Genomic DNA, 23,831 nt, shown 5'->3' with positions numbered 1-23,831 from the left:
CTGCAATTTATACTCTATTCATACAAACTTATACCTGATTCTGCAATTTATACTCTATTCATACGTTCTACTTTTTTTTTTTTTTTTTTTTTGTGCAGAAGTGCAGCTTCCACAGTTTTCACTTTGAGGATTTTAATACTGCAAAAGTTTGGTTTAACAGCCAATAAATTGAAATGAAACAGGCGACGAAGACTAAGTTCTACTAGATGATGATAAAAAAATTAAATTATAATTATCACATCATAAAATTATATATGCAAGGGAGAAATACCATTTTCACAATTACATAAAATAAATAACTAGAAAAGTTCTACCATTCATTTTTAATAGAATTTAGTACAATTTTCTTTAAAAATCTTATTCTACTAGGTCATCAGACCAAATCTCTATAAATACTATTTCTTCAACCTATGCAGTCATCAAGGTAGTTATCACCGGACTAAGTAGGGCTAAATATTAGACCATTTCTTTTGAAACAAAGCATTAGATCATTTCTTTTGAAACAGATCATGTTTGTTTATATAATCAATGTCCACTTTGAGTTCTCATTGGTTGTTCTTAGACCCCTTGCAAGTTCTCAGAGTGTAGTAGTACCACATGAAACAACCACAACTAATGTGACCTTATGTAAATAGTATCTTGAAAAGAAAAGTATTGTGTGATGTACAATTAAGTGATCCCACATAGGAACACTTGACAACAAATAGCAATGCATTACAATATGAATTTCTGAAAAAGATTATTAGTAAGGAGAAAAATGTTAAAATTAAGAATGGACTGCACTGAAGACCAAAGTTGGAAATAAAACGTGACTATCAGTTCACTTGAAAATACAAGCATCACAATATAATGAACAAACTTCGATACACACATGGGTATCTCTTGGGGTTTATTGTAAAATACTTGAACACCTTAATAAAATGCAACTGCTACACTGCACTAGCATGTATGGCAGACTGCACAATTTCAAAAGAGGACAAACAGACATCCCCTCCAGATACAACTTTCAGATAAAGAAATGGTTTGAAAGACAAATATTCCAACAACATTTCAAAAGGACACATGAAACAACCATTAAATGATAAAATCAAAGGCTCCTTTTTACCTACATTACTACTCTCTGAACCATAGCTCGTACAAATAGAAGCTCTCACAATAATTCACGGACATTTACAACTCTGTGTACCATAAAAAATGCCTCACTCACCTGAATTATATAACCAAGTCTGCTCACTGTACTAAAATTGAAGCTATTTAAAAGGAAAAATTACGAACTACACCATCTTAATTAGGTATCTGTTACAAGTAAAACAGACTATACAAGTCATACACAAGAAAAAACGGATTAATTTCCTAAATTAAATTACCAGAATCAGTCGGCAGTATCAATCACTCTTTGGTATGATAATGTATCCTTTAAAACCATTCCTTACCAAATGCTTATAAAAGAAAGAATTTTGTTCTTAAAGTCAATACACATGACTTAAACAAGATAAGGTTATCTATGTTTTATATATATTGGTTTCTTTAATTTAACTAAACCATTTTACAAATACTTAACACACATTCTGAGCTTTCAAGATTTGTTTCCCCAATAGTAAAACCCAACCTCTGGGTTAAAAGACTTAAATATACAGAAAGAATATAGGAATTTTTTTTTGCTGACCTCCATTTCCATGAAGAAACTTGATTTGGTCTATTAAATTTGATGTAAAAGCAAAAACCCATTTCATTTCTCAACAAATTTTGCATTTAAACTAATGGCAAATTACACCTTGAAAGGCCTCATAAGTTAAGCTACAGTACCAAATTCAATAATACAAGACCATCAAAACTCTACAGATATAACTTATCAATTTACCTACTAAATCATATACACAAATTCTGAAAGATATGTAAAATTTTAAGATGCATGTGCACTTATTTTGCCTACATTATCTATGAATACCCAAAAAGTAGTTTCCCACGAGGTAATATTTACAACTATATCAGTCGATCCCAGCAACTGTACACAACTAATGCTATTTTATATAACTTAAGTAAAATCACTGGGCTGAGAACTCTTTAAGAGTCATAAAAAACCTTAATATGTAAGTCCAATTTAGAAAAAAAAAACTAGTAGTCCAGCGGTAGCTAAAGCCACTTTGGCTTCTAAATGACATTATACTTTCATCTCCCAAAAGCAAACCAGTTTCAAAGTTGGGTTTCACTAATTTCCATGATGCATTTGCAAAATATACAGCTAAATTATGCAACTCGATCAGAAACTAACATCCTATAATGAGCTACTTTCCACCTCCTTGTCTATCCTGTATGTATTATTGCAGCCATGATTCTTTAAAATGATTTTTAGTCTACAGAAAAAATTGCATCAAATTATTCACAGAATTGTATTAAAAAAATGAACATAAAATAAGCATTCAATTTAAGCACTTCATGAGTAACTCAGTACAATGTTGCCAAATGTAGAATCATCCAAGTGATTTTAATTCCTAGAGCTAAACAGCAAATCAGTATCAGAACTGTACAACAGAGGTAAAAACTTTCATCACCTACATTCACTAACTACAAAAGCTTTTAATGAGCTGCTCTGAGAGTTCATAAGATTGTGACAGAGTAACATCACTCACCTTTCACACAAACAACATTTCACTTTTCAAAAGTATGTTTCAAAGTCAACATACACAACAATGATTTTAACATATAATGCACAAGAGATGTATTATCTTCTAAAATGACCACCACTTAACATTCACTTCACAAGTCCAAAACTTACCTTTTATCAAGCGTTTTTAACATAACATCCTGTTAACATGTCATTCTTTAAACTTATAATATTCCCGAAAACATTTTAAAATTTGCCAACATTTCCTCTTGTAAAAGTTGAGGGAAGCATATCCACAGTTATTTTTCTTTTACACCAAATTGTGTGAAACTGAAGCAATATTTAAAACAATGATACCTCAAATTAACAGACACCATGCCAAAAAAAAAAGCAGCTAAACTATTAAGGGAAGGAATTCCAAAGTACATGAAGGTACCATTACAATTTTACAATATGCTTGGGTTTCTTGTTCTTATAGCCATTACAAGTGCAAAGATTAAAACAATTTAAAAGGTTAAAATTATGTTACACTTAGCAAGAACAATGACAAATTATAATAGCCTATGTCATCTAAATCCAGAATGAATGGCATAAAGTTTTCAATCTGAACAAACATAAGCTAATAGAGTATTGCTATTGGTTCCCACAATCGATGAAAACTGATAAAATGTCATTTTCCATAATTTCATAAGTCAACTTCAAAAAGGCTGATAAATCTCAAATCCCCCTAGTGTCTGTTAAAATGAGGTATTACTGTCCTGATGCAGAAATAATCTACCATTAACTAGAAAAATTCATATGCTAGACGTCACCATCACAGTGGTTTTCACTAGTTTATTTTATCGTTCTACTAATGAATACACAGGTTTAGTACAAACCCATACTTTTCATGGCCTAAAAATCAGGTCATTTCATAGTTCCTATCCTCTCATCCACAGATGCTTACAGGTTGGAAAGCACCTGAAGAACAAGCATCCCTCAAGTACATTTTCTCTAAAGACACTATAACATCCTTGTGGTGAAATTAAGAGATTGTCAAACAGCCCTATTATAATTTCTTATTAGTCAATTGTGCGTGGAAAAGCCTTAAGAAATGCAATTTCATACATAGTACTGCTTACCAACAGAATGTGACTAAATCAGAAAAGAAATAAGGAATACTGCAAAACTAGCAGAGACTTATGATACCAATTAATCACAAACATTGCTTTGGAAACAAAATGTCACATTCATAAAAACACTAACAAATATAGGGTTTAATAAAGAATTTTGCATCCTTGTTGACAAGACATAACTCCAGTGGAATGGTTGGGTTTAACCAAGGCAATTGTTTTAAAGGTTTGTAAAAACCACTTAAGATGAACAGACAACATACTCATAAAAAGTAGAATATGTACTATATATATGAATTACTGACTAGCTGCAAGACACAAATAACAACAGATTATGAATACCATAAACTCTGAGTATAGTAACTTCAAATTCATTTACACTGTCAATGTGGATTCAATATGATACTGATCTGGTTAGAAGTAACTCATTCCATATTATTTACATGAAGTAAAAAAAAAAATCCCCATAAAACACTTGCCTTAATTTCAATCATCATTTGGACTTCGACTACGTTCTAATGAGAAGAAAACAAAAGCATTTAATCTTGTCACAGAGTACAGTTCTGAAAAGTAAAGAAGTTGAAAATGCAACATACTGCATTAAAATCTAGATGGCAAAATATTACTACATCCCTGTACATGTGCCAGGTCATATTATGGCTACTAGCATAAGTATGAGCATGCATACTGTAGTTAACAAAATTCCTTTGCTTAAAAACTGGCTCTTACATGCCACCCAAAGCTCGCTTTTTTTTCACGAATTGTATAAATGTTTTTTTTTCACAAAATCTGACTAATGCAAACCTGTTGTAGGTGAAGAAGCCGTTTTCAGAATTCACAGACCTCAAATGACAGTAATTCTAAACTCAACCTTCTTCAGCAAGGCCTAAGGAGTTTAAACTCGATGCGAGTGAGCTGCCTCGGGTTGAAGAGATGTCTTGATATGAAAAGTGATTGAAGGTCTGGAAAAGCAAAATGATGAAAATTCAGTAAATCTACTTTTAAACATTTCAGGCATAAAAATTATAGTTTATTCAAAATAATTTAGATTTTACTATTACATATTAAATATTTTAACCAGCCCATTAAGCTAAAATTCTTAACTCTCACACATCTGGCCCAAGGATTAGTACTTGATTATATTAGATCTTACTCAACATACGGCAACTTTTAATTATCTAATAGTAGCACTGGGAGGATAAACTGAAAGAGAAAAACCTCACAGTTGCACTATTAAACAATTGTTCAGAGAGGGCTGAAAATAAGATGGAGGAAAGAGAATACAAATGGAGGTAGAGTAAAAGGAATGAAAGGGACTGCAGCTAGGGGCTGATGGAGTGCTACAAAGAACCTCCTATATTTGCAGAGTTATGAGTAAATATACACAGTAGAGATTTTGGAAAGAAATAGTGATTTGTGTACTGAAGAAAATGTGTGGCAATAAACCAATACGTACATGATGAGATTTGGTGCAACTATAACAATGTACAGTGGCCCAGAATTTAAAGACTGATTTATTAAGTTATCTGGTGTCACAACTGCCAGGGTCACAGATCAAAATTTCAGATGACGGAAGACAAAATTCTAATATAATCATTAAAAGACTAATATAGCATGCCATTATAGCCGTAAAATGTTTATCAGAGACTTGAGAACTTGAATAACTTGCAAAAGGTCTGCTTCTGAATCAATTTAAAAATTCCATTTAGTACTTTTGTAGCTTTCATTGTAATGAACAGAACACAGGTCTGAAGCTGATATCATTAATCTCACGATCAACCTTCACCTCCTTAAAATCAATTTGGTACACTACCAAAGCAATATATCTAGGTTACAATATTTCACAGTGCAAATAGGCTTTCCCTTGCCAATAGCAAATATTAATGCACCATACTTACCCTATTAAGGAAATTCAATCAGATTCTTCATAATTTTTTGGTTTACTTAATTATATATTATAATCCCTTATCAGACTAACCCAAGATATCTTGTGATCAGTGTTCCAAAAAGTTTTGACTTACCACGAGATATCTCGTAAAAAGGTTATCTCGTAAAAAAGTTAAAGGCTAATGAAGGACTATTACAAGATGTCTTATCATCCACAGTGTTGTTTTAACCCCTGACAGATGACAGGTGACGTTACCATACGACAACGGCTGTTTATTAATATTTATAAAAAGAAAAATGAACCTTTTGAATAAGTTATTTATTTTTGTATACATTGTTAAATAGTTTGGATAACATAAGAAAATTCCTCAGAAATGGAAATTGCAAAGAAATAAAATTGCTTTGAAGCAGAATTGTTACAAAACTTATTATTCCTATTTGTTTTATTAGTGTTAACTTTCTAAAGAATTGAGTTATGGAAAAGTTATAAAAAAAAAACGAGAATATTCTATCCAGTAATATGGTAGTAAAAAAGTATGTATTAACATATCAAGTGAAGTAACCTCAATTATATAATTCTGAATGTTCACCAACTCAAGAATGAGACTTCTTCACATGTAAATTAGCATAGGGATGTGCACAAGTATCGGTATTGGTGGTATCGGCTAGTTTTTGTGGTATTGGTATCAGTATCAGTGAATTTCTGGCCGATACCAGCTGATAATTTTGTCATTAGTATATAGGAATTTAAAATCCTTCTAGTCTTCCTAAAATGCCTAAAATGTTTATGAATATTAACAAAGCCCACCAAACAAAGGATTAACCCCTTGTGATGGTAACTGCTTCATAGCAAAGAAAGATAAAGGAAAGGAGAACGCATTTTCAAGAAGTTTGGCAGCAAGGAGGCATTAGCGCAATGTGTTGGAGGTGCCTGTTATCATGATGGTTCTAGAATCGGCAGGAGTGTTGTGGATCTCGTCGGGACGTGAGAAACGCCGCAATTCTTGATGCAATACCTCGTCTAGATTCATCTAGGGAGTCCTAGTAAACTCGGGAGTCTGTGACGCTCGCCGTAGGCCCCGCCCCCAGAATGCCGTATAAATACGACGGAGGAAGTAGCAGCAGCAGGAGGAGATAGAGAGAGAGAGATCGTAAAAGAGAGACTCCAGTTAGTCTCAGAGAGATATCCTCAGTTAGAGCCACAGATCAGATTATCAGTGAGAGATAAGCAGCAGCAGAGATCATCCGAGACAGAGAAGAGAAAAAGGAACCGACAAAGAATCAGAAGAGTTGTTCGAGAGTTGGTTGGATATTGGTCTAGTCGTCTTCAGGAGTGGACGAATTATTTCGTGTTATCTCGACATCGAGCAGACTTCAGAGAAGAAAAGGTCCCGCTAGAGGTTTTGGTTAGTTCCTGCCTTACAAGTAGACTAGATTCTGCAATACGGAGTCAAGAGGACGTCTGCGATCACCGTTTTCCTGTTGAGAAGCCAACGCTTCGGATTGCCAAATTGACTGGCAAGTATTTGAATTGCCTCACTGTTCCCCCAGTTCATGCAGTGTAAGATTCTATCTTTTTATGTAAATAGGAGATACCATTCTGCATTTACCTTTGTTAGTAAGTTTGTAAATAAACCTTTGTTGTGTTAGTGTTTCTTTCTATATTCGTATCCCCAGTTTCAACTGTTGGTGTTGAAATATTTTTTTTTATTATTTCATATCGAACCTGAAGCGGACCTCTCTCTGAGGCCATAACATTGTGTCGACCCTTTCCAGGATATTTCGACACCGTAACATTGTCTCTGAGATCTCAGTGGCCGTAACATTGTGGCGACCTTGCCAGGATATCAACACTTTTAACAGTTTGAAACGGAAAATATAGAAAAAATCAGAATGAGTGAGATGGTGAAAGAGTTTATTGAGTCAGGTAAGCTTCTAGGTCTAGAGGGGAGTGATCTCCGTGAATATGTGGAAAGGAAAAAAAGAGAGAAGTATGAGAGAGATGAAAGAGCAGCTGAGAGAGAAGTGAGGAAAATGCAGCGAGAGAGAGAAATGTTGGTAATTCAGCAGGAAGAAAGAGAAAAAGTACGTATGCATGAGTTGGAAATTGATCGGTTAAGGGAAAGTACTCGTAACAGTCAGACAGGCGAAAACGAAAACGGAGTTGGTAGGTTAGGTATCAGTTCAGTGTTGAAATTAGTACCAAAGTTCGATGAGGAGGATGTTACGACATATTTCATGTGTTTTAAGAAGTTAATGGAATGAGTAGGTTCTACTAAAGAAACGTGGACTTTATATTTGCAGTCAGTTTTGAGTGGTAGGACAATTAACGTGTATAGTTGCATGTCTATGGAGGAATGTGATAATTACGATATCGTGAAAGAAACCGTTCTTAGCGCATATAGGTTAGTACCGGAGGCGTACCGTAAGAAATTTAGAGATTTGAGAAAGGATGAAAATATTACGTATGTAGAATACGGTAAGAAGTTAGATAGACTGTTTTTTAATTGGTTAACTTCTGCTAAGGTTGAGGATTTTGACGGTTTGAGGAACTTAGTGTTGTTAGAAAACTTAAAAGATAACGTGTCCCCTGAGATTAAACTTTATATAGAGGATAGGCGAGAAGTATCTTTTGCAGGAGCAACTAGGCTAGCTGACGAATATAGTCTAACTCATAATTTGAGTGTTAGTAAGAAACAAAATGATCCTTCATCTGGTAGAGTACAAAGCAGTAAAGGTTTTAGTCCTAGTGATAGCAATGCGAGTAAAAGTGACTATTCCTGTTATACATGCGGAAAACCTGGTCATACGTCTAAGGTTTGTAAGAGTAGAATGGCATATAGTGGCTAAGAATTAACTTGTTTTCGATGTAATGGGAAAGGGCATTTAGCGAGGAATTGTGCAGTAGAAAGGAAGGACGGTAAGAAACCAGTGTCTCTAGTTAACCTCTCGTCAAGTAGGAATGATGTGATGAGAGAAACTAGGAAAATTTTTGGTGAATTTCTGTCGGAAGGCGTAGTTTCCTCTCTTGGAGGAGTAGATTCGAGGGAAGTAGTCTTACTTCGAGACACAGGGGCTGCTATCTCACTGATTCGAAGAGTGTGTGTGCCGAATAGGGCATAAATCAATTTGGAAGAAAAAGTCATGTTAGGTGGATTTCCTAACACTTGTGTTCTTTGTCCTTTGTTGAAGTTGAATTTAGAAAGTCAGGTAGTGTCAGGAGAAGTAAAACTTGCAGTTGTGGACAGTTTGCCCGTCGAAGGCGTTGACATTATTGTCGGTAATGACTTAGCTTTATCCAAGAATGTGAATCCTGTTGTGAGGAATATTCCAGTGCCTGAAATGGTAGTAACTAGGTCGGGTTTAGATACAGACGTAGACTACGGTCATAATTTGTTCGTGGATTCGAACGAGATTGAGTTCGTGGATTCGAACGTATGTGAGTTCGTGGATTCGAACGAGTGTTCGTGGATTCGAACGAGTGTTCGTGGATTCGAACGAGTGTTCGAATGTGAGTGAGTTCGTGGATTCGAACGAGTGTGATAGAGGTAGCGAGGTTGATCTTGGCATGAGTGTGGCTGAGAGACCTAACTCTATCATTGACAGTGATAGCCAAAGGGAAGTTGTAGCTGTCGAGAGTAACGCAATGTACCTGTATCTAGTCCTAGTTACGGTGATGAATTAGGCTCTTAACGTTTTGGATAAGGATGGGCTAGTCAAGTTGCAGAAAGAGGATGAGACACTAACCCGAATTTTTTAATGTGAGCTGGATGATGTTCTCGATGATGTGTGTAAGGAAACTTTTTGTGTAAAGGACGAAGTTTTGTGTCATGTTTGTCCTAAGTCCCGTAGTGAAGGGGGAATCACAGAAAAATTCATAGTTTCTAGGAAGCTTCATGAATTAATTTTGAAGTTAGCACACGATGAGCAAGGACATTTGGGAGTAAATAAAACTTTCAAGTGTATAAGTAAGGCGTACTTTTGGCTTAACCCTTAAACGCCGACTGGACGTATTTTACGTCGACATTTTTTGTCTCTCAGGTGCCGACTGGACGTATTTTACGTCGACATACAAAAGTATTTTTAAAAATTCGCGGAAAAATACTTTTAGGCCTACTAGCCGAAAACTCTTGAATCACGCGCCTTGGGGGATGCTGGGAGTTCATGGATCAAGGTGTTGTTTTGTTTACAATCGTTACGCAGGCGCGCAAGCGCGAATTTCTTTCTTGCCGCACTAAAAAGTATCTGTGACACATCTCTGAAATTATTTCGTCACTTTGACATAATTTTTGTACCATTTTAAATTAGCCGTTACATGGAGTATTATATATGAAAATGTGCGCATTTTTATGTAGAATAGAACAAAAAAATACTCATTATTGTAGCTTTTATCAGTTTTGAGATATTCTCATATAAATAACGATAAGTGCCGAAATTTCAACCTTCGGTCAACTTTGACTACCGAAATGGTCGAAAAACGCAATTGTAAGCTAAAACTCTTATATTTTAGTAATATTCAATCATTTACCTTAATTTTGCATCTAATTGGAAGTCTCTAGCACAATATTTCGATTTATGGTGAATTTATGAAAAAACTTTTTCCTTACGTCCGCGCGGTAACTCTTCCGAAAAAAATCCTACATGCGATTGTGGTAATGTTTGCACCATTTTAAATTAGCTGTTACATAAAGTTTTATATATGAAAATGTGCGCAATTTCATGCACAATACAACTAAAAACAACCCATGGTTGTAGCTTTTATCAATTTTGAAATATTTTCATATAAAAAATGATAAGTGACAAATTTTCAACCTTCGGTCAACTTTGACTCTACCGAAATGGTCAAAAAACGCAATTGTAAGCTAAAACGCTTATATTCTAGTAATATTCAAGCCTTTACCTTCATTTTGCAACAAATTGGAAGTCTCTAGCACAATATTTTGATTTATGGTGAATTTATGAAAAAAATAACATTTTCTTTACGTCCGCGCGGTAACTTCCAAAAAAATCATACGTGCGATTGTGGTAATGTTTGCACCATTTTAAATTAACCGTTACATAAAGTTTTATATATGAAAATGTGTGCAATTTCATGTATAATACAACAATAAATAGTTGAAGGTTGTAGCTTTTCTCATTTTTGAAATATTTGCATATAAATCACGATAAATAGAAAAAAAACCACATTCGGTCAAATTTGACTCTACCGAAATGGTCGAAAAACGCAATTGTAAGCTAAAACTCTTACAGTCTAGTAATATTCAGTCATTTATCTTCATCGTGAAACAAATTCGAAGTCTCTAGCACAATATTTAAATTTATGGTGAATTTTAAAAAAAAACTTTCCTTCCCTCCGCGCGCGGATTCTCCGCCACAAATCTCCGAAATGCGTGAGCCCCATTCTCGGAATATTTGCTCCGTTTCATATTAGGCATTTCATAGAGTTTTATATATGAAAATGTGCGCAATTTCATGTAGAATAAAACGAAAAATATGTGAAGGTTGTAGCTTTTCTTATTTCAGAAATAATTGCATATAAAAAAAATATATATAAAAAAAATTCGACATTCGGTTAACTTTAACTCGTCAGATATGGTCGAAAACTGCATTTGTAAGCTAATATTCTTACAGTATAGTAATATTCAATCATTTGTCTTCATTTTGAAAGAAATTGAAAGTCTCTAGGACAATATTTAGATTTATGGTGAATTTTTGAAAAAAATATTTGTTTACGTACGTGCGTTACGAATTCATGCATTATGTTGTGATAATATTTTCTCTGTGTTGCTTTTATCATTTTACAATGTGTTATATACCAAAATGATCGCAATTTAGTGTACATTACAACGAAAAAAAAAGTAACTTGTTACCTTTAGCCGTTTTGCGCACAGCAAGATTTAAATACAATTATATATGAAATTTTGTTTTTGCGCTATCATATATCGCATTATTTATATATGATAATGATAATTTTTTTCATTTCTGATGGCTGCATACTAAACTAAAGGCAATGACAAAAAAAGGAGCCAAAAATGAACTCTTAATCTTCAAAACTAAGCGCGCTGTGATTTTTTGAAAAAAATATTTTTTCCGCTTCCGCGCTCACTCTGAAACGTCTCCGGCACACGGGAGACATTTTTTTTTTTACCGCTTCGGCGTTTAAGGGGTTAAGATGAAAAATGATGTGAAGAGATATGCTTTAAGCTGTCATGAATATCAAATTGCCAGGAAACCGATTCAAGTAATTCCTAGAGTTCAGTTGTGTAATATTCCTTCAGTAGGCGAATCTTTAGAGAATGAATTTATAAATATGTTCAGAACTTTGCCTAGAAGTAAGGGTAGAGATGATTGCATAACTAATCTTGAGTATTATAAAAACAATCTAAGAGATGGTTGGCAACTAGCGGAGGAGAACGGAAGCGCTTGGCACTTAGCGAAAGAAAACCCGAACGGAAGTCAAGGGGAAACTGAAGGAAAACTTTATCATAGAGCAAACGAGAGAAGTTTGTGTGTAAGAGATAAAGTTTTAGTACTAGTCTCGAGAGAAAGTCCATTTTTACCTTATAAGTACAAAGGTCTTTATTCAGTGTTAGAGGAGAGGGGAAGTATACATTGAAGAATTAATGTGGGTAAGAGTAGAGCAAAGGCAATGAATGTAAATTTGCTTCAGGATTATAAACAACGCCCCGTGCCGTGGCCTCCGCCCCTGTAACTGTTACTGAGTGAGATTAGTTTTGAGAAAAACAAGAGGTGTTTTAGTATTTATAAGTTTTAAGCAGAGTTCAGAAAACTGAAAAAGTAAGAGAGAAAGATAATGTTATAGTTAGTAGCCTCTCTAGAGATTTCTCAGAATGAGTAGCCTAATAACCGTTTTCTGTTATCGCACGAGTGAGTGTGAGTGGAGAAGCGTGAGTGTTTGACTGGATTAAAGCTTTATGCAGAATTGTTCCCCCCTGTTTAATTCTTGCTTCTCTTTAGAAAAAAAAATAAAATCAGTTGATTTCATTTTTTTTCTCTATTGGGGGGGCTTGTGATGGTAATTGCTTCATAGCAAAGAAAGATAAAGGAAAGGAGAACACATTTTCAAGAAGTTCGGCAGCAAGGAGGCATTAGCGCAATGTGTTGGAGGTGCCTGTTATCATGATGGTTCTAGAATCGGCAGGAGTGTTGTGGATCTCGTCGGGACGTGAGAAACGCCGCGATTTCTGATGCAATACCTCGTCTAGATTCATCTAAGGAGTCCTAGTAAACTCGGGAGTCTGTGACGCTCGCCGTAGGCCCCGCCCCCAGAATGCCGTATAAATATGATGGAGGAAGTAGCAGCAGCAGGAGGAGATAGAGAGAGAGAGATCATAAAAGAGAGACTCCAGTTAGTCTCAGAGAGATATCCTCAGTTAGAGCCACCAATCAGATTATCAGTGAGAGATAAGCAGCAGCAGAGATCATCCGAGGCAGAGAAGAGAAAAAGGAACCGACAAAGAATCAGAAGAGTTGTTCGAGAGTTGGTTGGATATTGGTCTAGTCGTCTTCAGGAGTGGACGAATTATTTTGTGTTATCTCGACGTCGAGCAGACTTCAGAGAAGAAAAGGTCCCACTAGAGGTTTTGGTTAGTTCCTGCCTTACAAGTAGACTAGATTCTGCAATACGGAGTCAAGAGGACGTCTGCGATCACCGTTTTCCTGTTGAGAAGCCAACGCTTCGGATTGCCAAATTGACTAGCAAGTATTTGAATTGCCTCACTGTTCCCCCAGTTCATGCAATGTAAGATTCTGTTCATGCAGTGTAAGATTCTATCTTTTTACGTAAATAGGAGATACCATTCTGCCTTTACCTTTGTTAGTAAGTTTGTAAATAAACCTTTGTTGTGTTAGTGTTTCTTTCTATATTCGTATCCCCAGTTTCAACAGTTGGTGTTGAAATATTTTTTTTTTATTATTTCATATCGAACCTGAAGCGGACCTCTCTCAGAGGCCATAACATTGTGTCGACCCTTTCCAGGATATTTCGACACCGTAACATTGTCTCTGAGATCTCAGAGGCTGTAACACCCCTCCATTACCGGGACCTTTCATAATCTTAATAAATGATTACTTTAACTGTTTCTAGCGATACATATATATATTAAAACTCAGAATAAAAGTATATATTATTGATTTCAAGTTGTTCTTTACCTCCATGAATTCGAGTAAGCACTACATGCCTAAATTGTTAAAAGTCTTTTAATGGTAGCCATAATATAAGCCAAACTGTATCCAGTTAATAAAGGGATTAAATACTAAATAGTTATACTTGATGTTCTTTTTCAATGAAATTTATGCCTTTGAAATTGTTTATATAACCATATTATAAGACCTTTCAACCTAGCCACCTGGGGGGGCAACCAAGTCCTTGTGGGTGCCGGTCCCAAGCCCGGATAAATAGGGAGGGTTGGTGTCAGGAAGGGCATCCGGCTGTAAAAATCTGTGCCAAAACCAAAAATGGAATGAGCCGAAATATCGAAAGAAGTAATGCTAGGGCGTACTCCGTAAACGACGCACAGAGACATCGCCCTAACTCTGTGGTAAGGCGAGGGCTACTGCATCAGGAGCGGGTGCAGCTAAAGAAGCGAGCTCACATTGGGTTCAGAGTATGTCAGCTAAATGTTGGGTCCATGACTGGGAGAGGTAGAGAATTGGCTGACTTGATGAGAGAAAAGAAAGTAGATGTTGTGTGTGCAAGAAACGCGGTGGAAAGGAAATAAAGCTAAAGAGTTGGGAGATGGATATAAGCTTTATTATAGTGGAGCAAATAAACAAGGTAGAAATGGAGTTGGCATAGTACTGTCTAGTGAACTAAAGAACTCGGTAATAGAAGTGCATAGAAAGAATGACCGTATCATCAGATTGAAGATATGTTATGGAGGAGAGATTCTGAATATTATAAGCGCATATGCACCACAAGTTGGTTGCACAGAAGAAGAGAAGGGAAATTTCTGGAGAGACATGGATGGAATAATGCAAGAACTGGAAGAGCATGAGAGGGTGATAGTTGGGGCAGATTTGAATGGCCATGTCGGAAGTGAAAATGAGGCGATTGGGCGGGTGCATGGGGGCCATGGAATTGGGGAGAGAAACCCAGAAGGAGAGAGTGTAGTGGACTTTGCTGTGTCATTTGACATGGCAATAGCAAATACATTCTTTGAGAAGAAAAGGGAACACCTAATAACATATAGGAATGGGGGAAGATTCTCCCAGATAGACTATTTCTTGTATAAAAGGATAAATCTGGTGGAGGTCAAGAACTGCAAAGTTATTCCAGGCGACCATGTAGCCCCCCAACACAGGCTGCTATGTATGGACTTGAAGTTGAAAAGGGAAAGAAAAAACCAAAGCTAAAGGGATAAGGAAAATTAAATGGTACGAATTACAGAAGGAAGGGGATAAGAAGAGAGAGTTTAAGAGGAGGGTTTTGGAGGATATTGATATAGGGATTGAAGATGTTCAAAAATGGTGGGCACGAAATGCGGCAGTAATAAGAAGGCATGGAAAGGAGCTGCTAGGAGAGACATCTGGTATCATATGGGAAGAAAAGGAGAGTTGGTGGTGGGATGAAGACATTGAGAAAGTAGTAAAAGATAAGAAGGAGGCAAAGAAAAGATGGGAAGAGTCACAGTCAGTGGAAGACAGAAATAGGTACAGAGAGAAAAACAAGGTGGTGAAAAAGGTTGGTAGCCCAAGCTAAAGCAAAGTCGTATGATGATGTGTATAATGAGCTGGGGACAAAGGAAGGATTAAAGAAGATGATCAAGCTATCAAAGGCTAGAAATAAGAGCACCAAAGATATAACACATATCAAACAAATAAAGGATCAAGAGGGTGTAGTGCTTAGAAAGGAGGAAGACATTGTGAAGAGATGGAAAGAATATTTCGAACAGTTGTTAAATGAAGAAAATAATAGACTAATAAGAGAGGATGGGCAAGTGAACATTGGCATGGTAATGAGGTTTTCTAGGCAAGAGGTACTAAATGCACTGAAGAAGATGAAGAATGGGAAGGCAACCGGACCAGACATGATCCCGGTGGAGGCATGGGAAGCATTAGGAGATGAAGGAGTGGATATACTGTACGATCTTATGATAAAGATCCTTGAACAGGAAAAGATACCAAATGAGTGGCGTGGGAGTATATTGATCCCAATTTTTAAAGGGAAAGGCGATGTCCAAGAGTGTGGTAATTATAGGGGCATTAAATTGATGTCCCACACTTTGAAGATACTGGAAAGGATGATAGATGCTAGACTGAGAGAAGAAGTACAAATAGGTAAGGAGCAGATGGGATTTATGAAGGGAAGGGGAACAACAGATGGTATATTTTGTCTGAGGCAAATAATGGAGAAATTCGGGGAAAGACAAAGGGACCTACATATGTATTCATTGACCTTGAAAAGGCTTATGACCGAGTCCCGAGACAAGAGGTATGGAGGAGCCTGAGGGAGAAGATGGTGCAGAGAAGTATGTGCGATTGATACAAGAGATGTACCGGAATGTATTTACCAGAGTGAGGAGCAGTGTTGGGGAGACAGAAGGTTTTGAGGTGAGAGTAGGATTACACCAGGGGTCGGCTCTGAGCCCATTTATCTTTAACATAGTGATGGATGTTATAATAGAGGAAGTAAGGGAGACAGTACCATGGAACATATTATATGCGGATGATATTGTTCTGTGTGCAGAGAGCAGGGAAGATCTGGAAGTGAAATTGGAAAGATGGAGACAAGTTAATGGAGGACAGAGGAATGAGAATAAGTAGATCCAAGACAGAATATATGTGTACCACCACTGAGGGGGATGATAGAGAAAGTATTCAGCTTGGTGGAGAGCAAATAAGGAGAGTTGATAAGTTTAAGTATTTGGGATCTTTTGTTAACGCTGGAGGAAGTATGGAAGAAGAAGTAAAACATCAGGTACAGGCAGGCTGGAACAACTGGAGAGCGGCCTCGGGAGTTCTTTGTGACAAAAGAGTGCCGCTTAGGTTAAAAGGAAAATTTCACAAGACGGTGGTAAGAACAGCAATGCTGTATGGTACGGAAACAGCAAGCATGAGAAAAGCAGAGCAGAAGAAGATGGATGTGGCAGAAATGAGAATGCTTAGGTGGATGTCTGGGGTGACAAGAGTGGATAGGATCAGAAATGACTACATAAGGGGGTCAACTAAGGTGGTGGAAGTATCAAAGAAAGTGCAGGAGGGGAGGCTGAGATGGTATGGACACCTGTTGAGGAGAGATGAGGACCACGCTGGGAGACATACTATGGGGGTGGAGGTGCAAGGAAGAAGAAAAAGAGGGAGACCAAGAAAGAGATGGAAGGACTGTGTGAGAGGAGACTTAAATGAGAAGGGAATTGATGAGGCAGAAGCACAAGATAGAAATAGATGGAAACGGCTCATCCGAAACGGTGACCCCATAAAAATGGGAACAAGCTGGGAAGAAGAAGAAGATTATAAGACCTTTCAACTTTTGAACCTTTAATATACAATAACCAGAGAACAATAATGATTTTAGTAACAATATATATTCTCCTAAACAGTAATATGGAGGTAACAGGTATCGGTATTGGCTTTAAAAGTTGGGATCAGTATTGGCCAAAAATATGGTATCGGTGCATCCCTAGATTAGAGCATTAAATTTATTGACAGCCTTCCTGGTCATCATCCTCAAGTTTCCTCTTAGGATGACCTTTCAGCCTGGAGTAATGTTGCAGTCCTGCCCACATCAGCAGTTCTTGAGCCACTTGAAAAATGGAAAAGGAATGCGTTCCCCCTTGTTTCTTGACAAACAACAGAGCCAATAAATTGTCGTAATGTATAGTTACCATTTTCCCTCACACCAGCGGAGAAATGGCTTGCAAACCTAGAAACATCACTCTTAATTCTTTTAGATTGATGTGTGCACTTCTGAACTCCTCCAGCCAAGTTCCCGATACTTCCTTGTTCCCTAGATGAGCTCCCCAACCTAGGTTTGAGGCATCAGAATACAAGTCAAAGTCTGGGTTCAACAGGAGAGATTTCCCTTCTTGAAGTCTTTCTTCTGGTGACCACCATAAAATGTCCTTCTTGATTTCTGCCGTTATCAGGCACACACAAGTCTTGAGCCATTTTCCTGCTCCAACTTGCTTTGAGAAAAAAACTGAAGTTACCTCATGTGGAGTCTCACCAGTTTCACAAACTTTTCGACGAAGGCTAGCATTCCCAAGGGGCTCATCCACTGAGCCGCTGAGCATTCCTGAAGGGACAGAAATCGTCTTACACAAAGGAGACAAGAGTTTATCTTTTTGGGGGAGAGAAAAACCTGAAAATTCCAAGCATCTAGAATCATTCCCAAATATAGAATCCAATGTCTGGGAATGATCTGAGATTTTTGTATGTTCATCAATATCCCTAGTTTCTTCCTGAGAAGGAAAGTCGTAGAGAGATCTTCTAAGCACTTGTCCTTCGACTGCACTCTGAGCAGCCAGTCGTCTAGGTAAAAAGAGATATTCATCCTAACAGACGAAGCCACTACGCCAGTGGGGCTAGAATCCGAGTAAAGACCTGTGGAGCAATCGACAGGCCATAACGCTCAAAATTGGAGAACCTTACCTTGAAAAACAAACCGGAGAAACTTTCTGGAGTCCGGATGAATAGGGACATGGAAATATGCACCCTGCATGTCCAGGGACACCATCCAGTCCCCTTGATGTATGAAGGACATGATCGACTGATTGGTCTCCATGTGGAATTTCGTTTTGAGAACGAACTGGTTCAACACGCTCACATCTAAAACTGGTCTCCAGCCCCCTGATGTTTGGGGACCATGAAAAGTCTGTTGTAAAACCCTTCCAAGCTTTGATCTTCCACTACTACTACTGCTCTCTTGGAAAGCAGTGACTACCTTTTGAAAAAGAGCTGCAAACTTTTCTGACTTGGCTGAGTTCACCGGTAATGTTATCAGCGAACTGACTAAAGGTCGGCCTTCTTTGAAAGGAATGATATACCCCGCTGTAAAACCTTGACTACCCAAGGTTCTGCTCCTCTCAAACTCCATTCCCTCCTAAAAAGGCCCAACATGGCTCCTACAGGCGCACGAAGGACACACTCCTCACTTCTGATTTGCTGTCTAGTAAGTTGTTTTCTTGAGAGGCCTAGTTGAAGGTCGTAGGTTAGTACGGGGCCTTTGTTGGCCTGTCTGTCTTGCTCCACGAAATTCTGGGTTCTGGAGAAGGGAGAAAGACCTATTGGTGTTAACTTGACGTTCCCTCGTCTGCTTTGACAGTTGTGCCAACAGATCATGTTTAGATTTCTTCTGCAGAGAAGACAAAATGTTATTGTCATGATACAATAAAGTTTGTTCATACTTACCTGGCAGATATATATAATTAAGTACCCACCCACCTCCCCTCAGGGGACAGTGGTATGAAAAATCTGAATAGAAAATGGGAATGGTTCCTGATATCCGCCTTCCAGCGGCGGGAAAGGGTACTAACCACCTGGCCGCCCACTGCGTGTGCCGGGAGTTTTGAAATTCTGTCGGACTTCGGAGAATACAGCTATATATATATATCTGCCAGGTAAGTATGAACAAACTTTATTGTATCATGACAATAACATTTTGTTCATGAAACTTACCTGTCAGATATATATATAGCTGAATCCCACCATTGGAGGTGGGAAGGGACAGAATAGAAGGATTAGGAAACAAATTACATGCAGATGATTGACATCTTGGTTCCTTACCTGTTAGCATAGCTGACTTCGTGATTACTGTCACCCAAGTCTGCTTCTGCTTTACTAGAGTCTCCAGCAAGGTAGTGACCTATATAGCTGGTGAGTTCTAGATGATCTGTCAACGGGAGCGTGACCACAATGTGACTAGACCATATTGACCATACTGTGAGGGCAACGAAGCTAAAAACCACCACCTGACCTAACCTATCGAAGTTAGTCCCATAACTTCTAGGCTAAAGAAAGGGAAAGCGCCTCAAGCGACCAACCCTTCAACCATAAACCAACACCAAAATTAAAAGCACACCTATCCCTTTTCTATAGGATAGGATTCGTGCTGCTCCCTGCCCCCAACAACATTTCTGCGGATAAGTATGGTCCTAGCGACTCGCAGTTCTCATATGCCGACTTCACATCCCGCAGGTAATGTGAAGCGAACACAGAGTTGCTTCATGGGCTTTTATTTTCAAAAGTTTCAGATCACCATCCGGGCAGGACGCATGGGCCTCCCTGATGGTGCTTCGTAAAAAGAATGCCAGTGCATTCTTCGACATAGGAAAGTCGGGTCTCTTAACAGAGCACCATAGATTTTCAGAAGGACCCCGACAGTCTTTGGTCTTTTGCAAATAAAATTTGAGAGCCCTGACAGGGCACAGGACTCTCTCTGGCTCTTGTCCGATGAACTCTGCTAACCCCTTGATTTCAAAGGTTTTTGGCCAGGGGTTAGATGGGTTCGCATTCTTAGCTAAGAAATTAGGATTCAGGGAGCACACTGCACTGTGTCCTCTGAAACCCACATATTTACTCATTGCTTGAATTTCACTAACCCTTTTTGCCGTGGCAAGAGCAGTTAGGAAAATCGCCTTCCTAGTAGTGTCTTTCAACGAGGCAGCATGCAGAGGTTCAAAGGGAGCCGACATCAAGAACCTTAGAACTACATCAAGGTTCCATGATGGGACCTTCGGTTGCGGTACTTTAGTTGTCTCAAACGATCTCAAAAGATCGTGAAGGTCTTTATCATTTGTCAGGTCTAACCCTCTGTGACGGAAGACAGCTGACAGCATACTCTTGTATCCTTTTATTGTGGGCACTGCAAGTCTGTCCACATTTCTCAAATGCAGGAGAAACTCAGTGATTTGGTTCACAGAGGTCATGGAGGAGGAAATACCTTTCTTCCTACACCATCTCCTGAAGACAGCCCACTTCGACTGATAAACCGCTCGAGAGGAAGCTCTTCTCGCATTGGCAATAGCCTCTGCCACTGGTCTTGAAAAACCTCTCACTCTGGCCAACTTCTTGATAGTCTGAACGCAGTCAGACTCAGAGCGGAGAGGTTTCCGTGGTACCTCTCGAAGTGGGGCTGTTTGAGAAGATCTACTCTCTCTGGCAGGGTTCTTGGGAAGTCTACCAGAAGAGACATGACCTCCATGAACCAATCGCTTGAGGGCCAAAAGGGGGCGATCAGAGTCATTCTCGCTCCTGGCGACGCCGCAAACTTCCTTGTTACCTCTCCTAAGAGTTTGAACGGGGGAAAGGCGTAAACGTCCATCCCCGTCCAGTCCCATAGGATGGCATCTACCGCTATTGCTTCCGGGTCGAGAACTGGAGAGCAATAAATCGGAAGCCTCTTCGTTTTCGAGGTTGCGAAGAGGTCGACTAGCGGCCGTCCCCACAACTTCCATAGCTCTTGGCAAACCTCTAGATGTAGGGTCCATTCTGTGGGAAGCATCTGATGTTGACGGCTTAAAAGATCCGCTCGGACATTTTGTATTCCTGAAATGAACCTTGTTAGGATCACTATGCTTCGAGCTTTCGCCCATAGAAGGATCTCTCGCTACCATGAACAGTGATCGAGTGTGTCCCCCCCTGCTTTTTGATGTAAGCGAGAGCCATAGTGTTGTCCGAGTTGATCTGGACAACTCAGCCCACCAATCGTTCTTCGAAGAATTGAAGAGCCAACCGAATGGCCTCCAACTCTTTTAAGTTAATGTGCCAGGACCTCTGTTCCCCTCTCCAGAGGCCTGACACTTCCTCCTTGCCTAGTGTTGCTCCCCAGCCCACCATGGAGGCGTCTGAGAACAAAACTAGGTCGGGGCTCAAAAGGTTGAGGGACAGTCCTTCCGAAAGTTTGATCGGATCTTGCCACCACTTCAGTTGATCCTTGACCGCTTGTGAGATTACCAAAGTCGAGTCTAGATTATGTTTGTCCTTCCAGTTTTCTGCCATAAAAAACTGGAGTGGCCTGAGGTGCAACCTCCCCAGGGAAACAAACTTCTCCAGCGAAGAAATGGTTCCCAGCAGACTCATCCATTCCTTCGCCAAGCATGTTTCTTTCCCTAAGAAGGCTGACACTTTCTCTAAGCATTTCTGCTGATGTTCCTTTGATGGAAAAGCTTGAAAAGCCGCTGAATCCATCTGAATCCCCAGATACACGATGGACTGCGTGGGGATCAGATGGGACTTCTCGTAATTGACTATTAGGCCCAGGGCCTTCGTCAGCTGCAATGTCGTCTGAAGGTCCTCCAGGCACCTTGACTCCGAAGACGACTTGATTAGCCAGTCGTCCAGGTAAAGCAAGACTCTTATCTTCGATAGGTGAAGCCATTTCGCTACATTCCGCATGAGGAAAGTAAAAACCATCGGTGCCGTACTCAGACCGAAGCAAAGAGCCCTGAACTGGAAGACCTGCCCTTTTAAGACGAACCTCAGGAACTTCCTTGATTGAGGATGGATCGGGACGTGGAAATAAGCGTCTTGTAGGTCCAATGACACCATCCAATCCCCTGGTCTCAAGGCCCCTAACACAGACTGAGATGTTTCCATCCTGAATTTTTCTTTTTTCACAAAAAGGTTCAGTCTGCTGACGTCTAGGACAGGCCTCCATCCCCCAGACTGCTTCGGAACCAGGAATAACCTGTTGTAGAAGCCTGGGGAATCCAGCATCAGGACTTCTTCTACGGCTTTCTTTTCCAACATTTGGTCTAGAAGGTCGAGCAAAATCTGTTGCTTCTCTGACTGGTATGCGGGCGACAGGTCTATCGGCTTCGTGCTCAAAGAGGCGCAGAGAGGAAAGGGATCTTGTATCCTCTCTCGATCACATCTAGGGACCAGGTGTCTGACCCTATCGTCCTCCATGCCTGAGCAAATAAGGTGAGTCTCACACCTACAGGTGCCTGAAGGGCAGAAATGTCAATTTTTTCCCTTCTTGATAGAAGAGGTCTTGCCTCTAAAGGACCCCCTTCCTCTCGAAGAACCTCTAGAGGAAGGTGCTCCACGAAAGGGCTTAAATTTCTTCTTGGGGGCTGGAGCTGTTGAAGTAGAAGCCTGGGGAGTAGGGCGTCTGGAAGACTGAGTCAAGAGGTCCCTCGTTGCTTTCTCTTGCAAGTTTACTGACAGATCCTTAATCATGGACTGCGGAATTAGATGAGTAGAGAAGGGGGCGAACAATAATTCCGCCTTCTGCACGGGAGGAACCGCTTTCGCTGCAAAAATGCAATAGAGAGCTCTCTTTTTTAGCAGCCCGGTAGCAAAATGAGATGCTAATTCATCAGAGCCATCCCTTACTGCTCTATCCATGCAAGCTAGCACACTTGAAAGCTCTTCCAAAGAAATAGTCTTTTGACTCCTAGATTGTAAATCCAAGGCCCCCAAGCACCAATCTAAGAAGTTAAACACTTCCAGCGTCTTAAATATCCCCTTAAGATGATGATCTGTTTCCGACATCGTCCAGGAAACCTTTGCTGATGACAAATAAGACCTCCTCGGAGCGTCCACTAAATTCGCGAAATCGCCTTGAGAAGAAGACGGTGCTTTCAATACTGACTCTTCTCCCATTTCGTACCAGATCCCCGCTCTCCCGCTCAGTCTAGATGGGGGAAGAGCAAAAAGAAGTCTTCCCTTTAGCCTTCCTTGAATCCATCCAATCCTGAATTCTCTTAAACGCTCTCTTCGCAGAGAGCGAAGTGGCCATTTTAACAAAGCCAGGAGCCTTCCTGGCCTTCGATGAGGCTAATTGTGAAGGGGGAGAGCAAGGAACGGGCGCTTGAAAATTGTCTGGAAACTAGTTCTTAAGTAGATTCGTCAAAGTCTTATAGTCTGAAGCCGCTGACGCAGTTGGTTCGTCATCATCCGTAGGGCACAGATCACTAGAAGAATCCTTCTCTCGGTCATCAGTGTCCTTCAAAGATCGCGATGACAATAATCCTTGAGGCCCCGTTCGCAAGAGGGTGCCTCTAGATGAAGAAGAGTTCGAAGTAACCAATCTCTGTTTCCTTATCTTCGACACTTTAACATGTGAAATATCTTGACGCTTCGGACTCAAACATTCTTCCAAGACGTCCTGCTGAGCGTCCTGGCAAGCGTCCCGCTATGTAAGGCGCCGCGCGTTCTGAGAAGCGTCCTGCTGAGCGTCCTGACGAGCGTCCTGATGTGTACGACGCCGTGCGTCCTGAACAGCGTCAGCTCGAGCGTCCTGGCGAGCGTCCCGATGTATA

At 39.4% G+C, this 23,831-nt stretch overlaps 1 protein-coding gene across 3 annotated transcripts in view; it reads right to left on the bottom strand.

Annotated features, from left to right (window-relative positions):
- Positions 1–23,831, bottom strand: part of LOC135197973 (RAC-alpha serine/threonine-protein kinase-like) — a 174,109-nt gene that overhangs the window by 212 nt on the left and 150,066 nt on the right. For 2 of the 3 annotated variants that reach the window (XM_064225286.1, XM_064225288.1), the window contains exon 12: positions 35–4,679. In XM_064225286.1, coding sequence (XP_064081356.1) covers positions 4,584–4,679 — 96 coding nt within the window. In that variant the 3' untranslated portion in view covers positions 35–4,583. The remainder of the gene's footprint in view (positions 1–34; positions 4,680–23,831) is intronic. The other variant, XM_064225287.1, reaches the window with a different exon arrangement.

Source organism: Macrobrachium nipponense, chromosome 21 (genome assembly GCF_015104395.2).
Source record: "Macrobrachium nipponense isolate FS-2020 chromosome 21, ASM1510439v2, whole genome shotgun sequence".
Lineage (NCBI taxonomy): Eukaryota > Metazoa > Arthropoda > Malacostraca > Decapoda > Palaemonidae > Macrobrachium > Macrobrachium nipponense.
This window is presented reverse-complemented; position numbering and strand designations above follow the sequence as displayed.